This window comes from Eurypyga helias, unplaced genomic scaffold (assembly GCF_000690775.1).
Source record: "Eurypyga helias isolate BGI_N326 unplaced genomic scaffold, ASM69077v1 scaffold22407, whole genome shotgun sequence".
NCBI classification, from domain to species: domain Eukaryota; kingdom Metazoa; phylum Chordata; class Aves; order Eurypygiformes; family Eurypygidae; genus Eurypyga; species Eurypyga helias.
In genome coordinates this window covers 81,291-91,764 of record NW_010260103.1, presented here as the reverse complement: position 1 = coordinate 91,764, position 10,474 = coordinate 81,291, and the positions used below count along the sequence as shown (strand labels likewise).

General features: G+C 46.4%; 1 protein-coding gene across 1 annotated transcript in view; it reads left to right on the top strand.

The window, feature by feature from the left end:
- Nucleotides 1-267: 267 nt before the first annotated feature.
- ERI3 (ERI1 exoribonuclease family member 3) overlaps nt 268-10,474 on the top strand; it is a gene marked incomplete at its 3' end in the record, with an annotated part of 85,910 nt that continues 75,703 nt past the window's right edge. Inside the window, exon 1 of the mRNA XM_010154940.1 lies at nt 268-537. Within this exon, the coding sequence (XP_010153242.1) occupies nt 286-537 (252 nt within the window). The remainder of the gene's footprint in view (nt 538-10,474) is intronic.

Sequence of the window (10,474 nt, the reverse complement as noted above, 5' to 3'; positions counted from 1 at the left end):
CATGACTGTTATGTGTCTCATAGTTCTTAATTTAGAGCCGTTTGCAGAGGTTAATTTCCAGTTGCCCTTGATTCTGGACACCTTAAGCTCAGCCCAAATACCATCTGTCGTGCTTAGGGCAGGTTACTCTGTTATTTCAGGTTTGCGGTGCTGGAACCTCCACTGGGAAGCACAGAGAAAATCCCTGACGGAGGGAGCCAGTGAAGAGATACTAGCAGGGATGAGATGTATGTGTGTATTAGTAATGTGAGTCTGTCTTCAGTTTCAGATGCCTCTGGATGTTCAATGATAGCACTCCTCCATACTGGAGCAGCAAAGTTTCCCCAAAACTTACTTCCAAGGACAAGACAAGCTGTGTGCTCCCTCCTCTCGGCTGGTGTTCTCAAAGGGTACGGCTCCATCGTAAGCAGGAAACTGGCGTCCCACGGCTTTGGAGCTTCCATGGCAGCAATGTCATCCTTCCCTCCACAGAGATATCACTACTTCTTAGTGCTGGATTTTGAGGCTACGTGTGATAAACCACAGATTCATCCTCAGGTAAATAGTCAATCCGGTTAATTATCCCCTTGCAGGTTGCTGCTGCTGTTATGAGAGGTGGAAGGAAAAAGCACAGTGCTTGCTCACTGATTTTCTCTGGTTTGTCCCATCTCCTTTCTGTTGCTGGTCCCGCAGGGGTCTTGCCAGTCACCTGCTCTCTCAGGAGCAATGCCAGGACCATTTGGTAGGAATGAACTGAAGGAGCCTGCTTTCCATCAAGGAAGTGACAAATTCACGTGTTATCGAAAACATCTTTCAGTCGTGTATGCTTGTCATCTGCCTGAACTGCAGAGGGTTTAAAAATTTTTGGCTGGGAACCTGCATTAGCAGAGTAGTCATGGCAGCCTTATTTGATTCTGCAAGGAAAAAGGCTGTTGGTAGCCAGCAGCTTTAGGAAAAGAATAGTTTGAATCATATTCATATATGTGACATAATGGTGTTTCTAAGTGGAGAAGAACAATACTTTGGAGCTATCTGATCTTGCCGAAGTTATTTTATCAGGGTGTTAACTCTGGAGTGTAATGAGACAGGAAGAGTTTAGCTTCAGAGAGATTTTCCAGTGCCCTACCACTTGAGACACACAGAGATCCAGATGAAGTACAGAGGTTTTTCTGCAGACAGTTCTGCCATAGTAGCATATAGCGTAGTTGTCAGTCTATTTTCAGATGTCAGCAGGATGGGCCTAGGTTTTCCATTTAAATTGGAAAACCATGCTAAAAAGAGGGAGAAAAACCCCTAATATTGATTTGGTAACAAACAGAATTTCTGAGTCTATAAATTGAACTTGGACTTCTCACCCTCCTCTGCCAATTGGCCTCTTAATGGGTATTGCCAGGAATATGTGCACTGGCTCAGAGTAACTCTGTGTGCTTTGTTTCAAACATGCTGAGGGGTAAGCGGTTTTCAGTGTGGTGTCTCATTACTGAAGTGACTCGATGCGGTGTGTCCGTTTCCCTTAGGCTGGTGCTGTCAAAGGGGTGCTGCAAGTTGGGGTCAAACTTGGCTCCCCTCTTCCCCAGCAGTGCCTTGGTGAGTGCCGCCCGCCTCTCGCGTTTCTTGAAAGGCGGACAGCAAATTCCCTGCTCCTGGCCTGGGTGTTCGTGGGAGGCTGGGGTGGCTGTGCATCCCCTTCTGCTAGCAGGGTCTTAACTGCTCTCCAAGTGAGATGTCAGGCTGTTTCCTGCACGCTCCGCCTCGGGTGCACAGACCTGTCAAAGCTGTAAATTGATCTACCTTGTCCCTTTGGATATGGGTTTGGTCTGTGCACATTTTGATGCAAAACCATGATGCATGTGGAGCTAGTTTACAGCTGGCAGTAAAAAGGAGCATGAGTGGAATATGATTACTACTGTTTTAAGGAGCTTTGTCCCCAAGTCCTTGCCAGGGAAAGTAATGGTCTCGGCCAATGCAGATCTGCTATATATTTTGTTGGCGAAATAACACCTTTAAGGTGGAGATGTTCTTCATTGTTGTTTTTCCAATCTGCTGTGTTCAGTGTCTGTCTGCATCATATTGTGTGTGGAAGGGGCTGTCAGTCCTCACATCCTCACCAACAAATTAGTTTGACAAATAAAGGAATGACTCTTTCTACATGGGGAATAGGTATAGCTGGAAGGGCTGCAGGTGCCTGCCAGAAGCTTAGACTTTAGTTGATGCCTCTGCCTGCATCTTACCTTTTTGCTGACCAGCAGGGCTTTTGCTCTCTCCACTGCTGGGCTGTATGTCACGGTGAGCAGACTGTGCCGTGTGCTTCAGCAATGTTTTGTGCAAGGTTTTAGCGGCAGGATGTTTCACTGGAGCAGTGGCAGACTGGTTTTGGAGGTGTGTTCTGAGGACAGACCTGGGAGCTAGGAATGGTCAGGTGCTGATCTTCACTGTGATCCTGATCCTTTTTCTGCTTTTGTTTTAATACCTGCAAAATAGAGGTCTAGATGCAATGAAATTCAAATGAATTGGGATTTGATGAGGAGGCTGCATACACAGAGCTACGCTGGATCACCCAGGTTGCTTGAAGTGGGTAGGCATAGCGGTGAATTCAGCCAGCCTAGCGTAAAAGTCTTGCAGAGTGCACTTGCCACCGTGCAGCACGCTGCACATTTCTAGCTGACTGCTCTTCAAAATATTCTGGCTTCTTACCAGAAGCTACTGAAAAAGCCATCTTTTTATCTACATTAAGGTGTGTGACTGCCACATCTGCTCCCCCTCCCACTGTATTTACTTGTGCTCTTCCGCAGCCGGCAGCCTCGCTGGCTTTATCCCTGGGGAAGTCCTTCATGCTCATTTGGGAGCCTTGCCGACTCCTTCATTTCCATTCCCTTTCATGCTGCCCAATCCCTCTCTGAGGTCTCGTGGTATGGCCTCTGTAATGGGGATCAAGGAGGGTCAAGGACAGTGGTATTCCTCTGGGAAGGTGTCTGCGTCATGGCCCCAGTGGCTGGGACCGCTGGCTGAATGCCTCGTGGCCTCTGCCCTTTGTTTTACTGCTTCTGGGTCGGGCATGGAGGGTCCCTCGTGTTCCTGCCCTGCACCCACGGAGGAGCAGTAGCGCCCTTGCAGTCCTGACTTCTGACAGCTTTCAACAGATACGGCCCTAAATCAAAGTGCATGTTTATATGCACAAAGCAGCAGCTTAGCTTTATGGGTTTTTTTGGATGTATTTCTGAATAATGAGACCATCCCAGAGGGAAGAGAAGGGTGGGGGGGTTTAACTGCATTGCCCCAGAGGGGTAGATGGGAAAACCTGATAGAATAGAGGCGCAGTGTGTGTCGTGTAGTGTTTTAGCCAGCCAAGGTCAGTAGGGCTTGGCAGTCAGGGATGTTTATGGCTCGCCCCTCGCATCACTTTCCAAATGTACAAGGTAAGCTTTAAAGTGATCCAAAGCCCAGTGGGGTCAGGTGGGAGCTGTCGTTCTGCAGGGGTGGGTGGACCTCGGACCACAACGGTGGCAGCATGCCTCATTTTTCAGCTCTAACTCTGACTTTTCTTTACTGTCTGCTAAGAGTCTATAAGTGCCTGCTGCTTTTATACGCTGTCGGCCGGTGGAGCCGGGTGCATATGGTGCTTTAGCTACACAAGAGAAGATGCATTAATAAGGGGGAGTCTCGCTCTTTTGTCCCTTTGTCCTTGTATACACCAGTGTTTATGGTGGCCAGTGCTTTCAGGGACTGTGTTGAGGAGCTGCTCAGGCTCAGATCCGCGGCTGACTGTAACCTTATTTTATTAATGCAGTGAGTGGGTGGTCAGCAAGCCAAGAGTCTTGACTTCACCTTCAGCAGAGCAGATGAAAAGCAATGATTTTTTCTAACATGTAAGAAGTCTGAAGGTAAAAATCAGATCTGTTCAAAGCTGAATTTGAAATTAAGCTTCCACATAGGATGGTAATCTCTACTGTCATCTATTAAAGCCACTTAAATGAAAACCACATAAAATTCAAGCTTTGTATGTTTGCTGCATAGAAGTGTGAAAGAGTATCAAACCCCTGACCTGGCAGAGGGAGCTGGATCTAGGAGCTGCTAAACTGCTAAATGAGCTTTTGGTAACGATGAAGTTGCTTTTTTTAATGTCCTTTTTTCTTCAGGTACTTGACTTCAGTGTCTGAGAGTCCCTCAAATTTGATAATCACTTGGGAATGAGATATTTGCCTCTTCCGAACTCTCTGTAAGAGGAAGATATGAAATGTTTAGATCTTCTAATTGCTGAAGAGGGTTGTGACCAGACAGAGAAGAATAAATTGTTTACAGGCAATACTTTCCTTGTTCTTTTAAACAGCATATTTTAATACAAAAACATCTGATATTTTTCTGTAATGTATCCGACATATTTCAAGTTGTAGGATATTTCAACATATTTCAACAGGCATGTGTTTTGGTTGTTATTTGGGGGGAATTTTTAATTATAATTGCTGTCAGAGGAAACTGGACATACTAATAAATACAGAACATCACTCGCCATTTCAACATAAACCCCTGAACACCGAGACTATGAACAAGCATATGTTCAGTGACTAATTTATTTGTGTCCAAACAAATCTGGATGATCATAGTACACTTCCTGATTGGCAAAAGCATATTGACAAATGGGAGCCAGTCTTTCTGATAATACAGGGTACAGATACCCAACAAGGGTAAATTGGGTTCAGGCTGTGATTCCTTGAGTGTTGGTATAAGAGAGTGCTAAAGGCGTTTTCCCCGGCGCATCCGTCTCGTGGCTAAGCTGGCAGTCGTGGGCAGGTGCGACTGGAGCAGCTGCAGTCATCGCTGACTCTCCCCTGCCTGTACTGCTCTACCCGTGGTCTCTTTCCCATGGCAGAGACAACGGTGTGATGTGTCTCTGCTCCTGAGATGCTGTGATTTATAGACTGGCCTTGTAATGGAAATGGATGTTCATTGCCATCAAATTTAGGCTCTAGCAACAGATGTGCAGTCCCTGCCGAGCTCCTTGCTCAGGGTGAGTAGATGGGGGGATAGGCAAGTCGCCTTGGGAGCTGTAGTCTGGGCTCAGAGGACTTACTGGGAGGAATATGTCCCTGAAATCACAAACCTGCAGTGGCAGGAGGTTATGGATGACCCACTGGTCTGCCTGGAAGCAGGCTGTGAGGTACCTTCTGCACGCTCTTCAAGCAGTGCTCAGTGGAGCTCTGAAGGCCGGGACGGGAATGCAGAAGGTGGCTTGCAAAGTGATGGAGATTGTCACAGTCCTACCCAGAAGCAGGTAATGGAGATGTGCCTGTGCCTACCTGTTCTTTCTAGACATCCCCTCATAGCAGCTTTCTCCTTCCATGGTTTTTGTGTGGCTGTAAAGCTCAGTGCATTAGAAATCACCTGCCAAAACCTTTATTAAGGATGATCGTGCATTGCTGAAAAGTGAAGAAATTCAGGCTTGTTTCCCATGGCAACTTTAACTCGGCACTCTTGTGCACAAGTATTACAGTGGAATATTAATCTGCAATTACCTGTCTTCATGCAGCTTACGCTTGGGTGTAGTTTTAAATACCTAGTTCTCAGTTGAGCTTCTTACGGTGTTATTGCTAAGGGAATGCCTTTAAAACTGCACGTAACAGTCACTTAAAGCCTTTTCTTTTTTCTTCTTAACTAAAACTAAGTAAAAAAATACATAGATTTATAATCTCTTTGCCGATTATGGCTTATTTATACCCTTAATTTAATGAAGCTACGTGGCTGTTGTTATGCCATTCTTCTTATGCTGGAATGCTTTAAGTTCCTAGGGTGGCAGGAAATAGTTCATATAAAAGCTATTTTAAGTTATTTTTACATTTACCTTAATTTTTTGAACAATATTTGGAAAAAAAAAAAAATTTGAGGCCTTGTAGCTAGTTCTGCTGAACGGTTTAAAAGCTCTGTGAAAAGCACATAAATATCCGTAGCTCAACGTCCTACAAGGTGCATCTGAAATTAAAGAGATGCCCTTCTTTTTCAGTCATGTTTTCTGTACATCACCTGCTTCGTTGCGGTTCTGTCGGACTGTTGTGAAACCTTATTTTGACCAGTATGGAGAACAATATCTTTATTTTAAAAGGTGTAGAGAGAAGGCTGGTGTTTTGGAGAGGCTTCTGCAGGGCCTGAGGTACCAGGTGAGGTGGAACTCTCAAAAGTTGCATTCTCCTTTGCATGTGTTTTGCCTCGGCGACCTCCCTCATTCTCCCACTGTGCAGGGACAAGCTTGCTGTGACCCATCCGAATCTGACAGGGTGGGTTATGGCTTCAGGCAACAGATTTAGCTGTATGTATTTAAAACCCGATGAGCTAGAGAACGTAAAGGTTTCTGAACCCAAATCTCCTGCGGAGCACGACCACCAGGCAAAACATCTGATGTATTAAAAAAAAAGAAAAAAAAAATTCAAAGCAATTTCTTATTTAAGGTTACAAACCCATCATTCTTACAGCAACAAGCCTAAAATACCGAGGCGCTCAGGTGGCCGATGGCTGCAGTCCTAGCCTGACCCAACCTGCTTCGCTTTCGGCTGGTTATCGACAGGCCGATGAGATGATTACTTGAAAGCAATCGGTCATGTTGCCCTTTCCCTCACAGCGTGCAGGGACCCCCACATCAGTTATGCATCCTGGCGTGCCGTTCCCCACCTGTGCTCTTGGAGCACTGTATCCTTAGCTGTGCAAACATCACACGTCGTTTAGGTGACAAGTTGCAAAGTTAAGTAGACTTGTTAAAGCAGAAAGTAGTTGAGTGGCAGTCACCCTGAAAAGACAAGACCCAGGCCAGCTCAGGAATGTGGAAGTCCATGTGTTTAAAGGTTTCTTCGCCTCTCCGTAAAGCTGCCAGTGAGGGTAACGTGCTGCTGGAGGTGTTCGCACCATGTGCGTCTCTGACGTGGAGGGAGCGGGTGCCACAGGTCTGCATGTTCGCTGCGCTTGTCCTGCCCTGTGTATGGCCCTGTGTGTGCCTGCTGCTCTTCTCCAGCTTCTGAAGCCAGGGGCGGGTATTTTGCATCCCTCCCAGCGTGTTTTAAAGACAGGCAGTTGTCTTCCGTGGTGTGGCATCTGTCTAGAGTGCTGCATGGGGATGCCGCTCCTCAGGCTGCTGTGGTTCCTGGAGCCTTTGCTGCGCTAAGGTGATCTTCTCTCAGGTTTGAACAAAACCTTCCTGGTAAGGAGAAAGTTCAGCTCAGCAATTTTTAGCAAGTGTGGCACAGAACATGCCTAAGCCTCGTGTTTTCTTCCCCTTTGTGCCAAGCTGGCTGCGCAACCACCCCTGTGTTCTCTGTTGATCTGTGCACTTGTTAGCTGGCAAAATAGCTCTTGTTACGTTCCTTAGTTCCTCTCTACCAGGCAGCAGTCTGCTGTCACAGCAGCGAGTTGCGATGTTTGTAAAACCCGGGTGTTATTTACATGCAGTGGCGTGCCCTTTCTACCCATCCCAGATGTTTTAGTGTTGCTGGGAACATTGATCGTTCGTGCTGCTCAATATCAGGTGAAGAGGTTGGGTCTTGAAATGATTTGATAATTCTGCAGTGAGGATGGCACAGGCTGGTTGCCTGGAGTAGAAATGAGCGGACAAGGAAAAGGATATAGTGTAGTTGTCACCTTGCACTAGAAAGGTAATGTTTGGAGATGTGTGTTCTGTTTGTAACCTGGTTTGGGTACTAAACTTCTCCCAGATTGTCAAGCTTAAATGGTTATCGGCTGTGTCTGTGGAGATTTTCTGGGTGGTTAAATACATGTCAGTATATTTCAGCAAGTTGAAATGTTGATGTCTGGTCTATATTTCTCATCCCAGGTGTGGAAAAAGGAGGGAGGTTCTGCCTTATTTGTGATACCTGGGTGCTGCAGTAAGGATCAAAATAGCTTGGTGGGTCTCGGCAAGTGAGCCGATGCCAACAGGCAGGAACCAGCCTGGGAGCGAGTGACTGACAGAAGGTTTGTTCAGGGTGGCAGGACAAGGGTTGTGAGCCCGTCGCCGAGATGTCAGGTGCAATGGCAGGTATGGAGGGAGTCCCAGAGACCACAGTGGTAAGTTTAGGGGGAAAACATCATTTGTGAGGCATGTGGATCCTCCTTGGCCCTGTAAGAAGAGACCTCAGCTGGGGAAGTGTTTCACTTTGGACTCCGTACTCAAAAAAAAAATGGACATCACTTCAAGAGTGTCCAAAAGAGAAGCAGTGAGTGTGACCAGGGGTCTGCAAAACACAGCCTGTGAGCACAGGCTGGATGGCACTGGGGTTGTGCTGAGTGCAGGGGAGAGAAAGGTGTGGGTGATGAGGTCTTCTGTTACAAAACCAAGGAAAAGGCAATGTTCTGGTTTGTGTCTGCTGTGGGTAGGAAGAGCAGTCGTGAATTTAAACAACAGCAAGGGAAATTCTGATTAGACATTAGGAAAAACTTCGCAGTGATAAGACTAATGAAACGGGAGGACAGAGTGCCTGGGGAGCGTGTGAGTCTCTCTTATTGGAGTCTGTAAAAACAGCCTCGACAAAGTCAGAAATGATTTAGGGGGAGGTGATGCTGCCCTCGGGCAGGTGCATGGACTCGATGTCTCTCTTAAAGCCCAGGTTCCTGGAGGCATGTGATTAGATGGGAATTTCAGCTTCTATTAAAGAAAGAGAAATGGTCCCTCACAGTTGTAAGGAAGCACCTGAAAATAAGAGCCAGGTTTGATGCCAGTGCAGAGCCCAAAATGCAGGTCAGAATTTATCTTTGAGGAAATCCAGCCTTTGACATTGGGCTCCAGTGCCTGAGTGTTGGGGGTGGGCAGTGAGGTTCGCCTAAGAGCAGGAGGAGGAAGAAACCTTGGATATTCAATGATCAGGCAGCAGAATTCATCTTCACATCATCTTATCCCAGTGTTTCACGTTTTCCATATGCCTGCCAGTTCCCTTGTGTTTTGATTTTTGAGGTGTATTTCCCTTCATGCTTTTCTGGGATATAACAATTGTTTAAATGTATTAAATTGTTGCGTGTGCTAATGTGTACTTCAAGCTACGTAGTGATGGAAAAAGAGATTTGGGGTCAGCTGCTTCCCCAGAGACCTTTTGGCAGGGTTAAACGGTACACAGAGCCACTTCCCCAGGACAGAAGCGCCGAGAGGCTCCTGGCCGCATGCGGGTAGGCATCCTTTGGAAAGGCAGCGTAACCCTGATTCAGCAGAAGTCCTGCTGTTCCCCTCTGCAGAGGCATTGCCTTTATGGTACTTGTTTTGGTTAGTTTAATAAAAATTGAGAAGTGGGGAAAAGACCTATGAGGTCACGTTGGTTACTGCCCCCGAGGGCCAGTGCAAGGCTGCTCACTTGGAAACGGCTTTAGCTAAAATAATAATTAAGGCAGAGGATGGAAAGTGGGGAGGCAGATCTGTTAGGCTAGTGCTGTCCTTACTGTGTCCCTTTTTCGATTTTAATTGCCTTGGAAAAAAAGGAAAATCACAAGGCTTTAAAAGCTCTGACTCTTCCTGCTCTTCACCCCCACCGCCCCCTCCCCGATCTTGGAGGCATCAACTCTCATCTGTCAAAGTGTAAATCAGCAATTAAAACACAAACAGCGAAATGCCAAAGATGACCCGAAGCACAAAGCAACTGACAAACAAGTCCGGACAAATCGGCGGATAATTTATAAGCATTGCCCTAAAATCTAATTATTTGGCAATTCGAATTTGCAGCCGGCCAGGGCTGTGCAATAAATTTAACCCGCCATAAATTATTTAGGAGCAGCCCGTGGTGTAAATCAAAAACACGAGTGTTTGTTTAAGAAATAAGCTCCTTGTACATAAAAAGACTTTTTTCTTTAAAGGGGCGGAGGGGGAAGCCTCTCTCAACAAAATGAGCTGGAGCTGAGCCTGTCCCCTCTCTACGGAGACTCCCTTGCCTCTTCTGCCCTTACCTTTGTAGAAGGTGTAAAGGGGTCTTTCGGTAGGAAGTTTTATGCTTTTCCCTATCAGCAAAAATCCCCTTCTCTTAACGGTCTCTGCTTGGTTTTATTGCATCTTGAACAGTCAGCTCTGATTTTTATGGGCATCTTTTATTCTTGTGTTTATTAAACTTCTTCATGTGGGGGTGGGCACAAGGGATAAATTATTCTCTGTTAGTTTTTGAACTGAACAGGCCACATGGTCTTCCTCAAATCCATAAATCAGTGTCTCGAAGTGTGCTCTGTCCACTTTGCACGTGGGCTCCTGGATTAAAAGGTTTTGAGAGCTGGGCAGTTCTTGCTGGCCACTCTATCCTTTTCGTCTCATGTTAGTGCTCCCCAGATCCAAAACGATAAGGAAAAAGATTCCTCTGTGGGAATTAGTGTAACTTCAGGTGCTTTCCTCTCCGAACTCGAGAAGTGTCTGTTACAGGAAATCATTTAGTGAGTATGGTTGTGCTCATTCAGTGCCGTTATTAGCCAGGCGATCAAGACAGCTGAATTAGCGCGCATGCCTGCTCCGGTGTCGTAGGAAGGGAGTTCCATTTAGGGTGGTTGGGTAGGG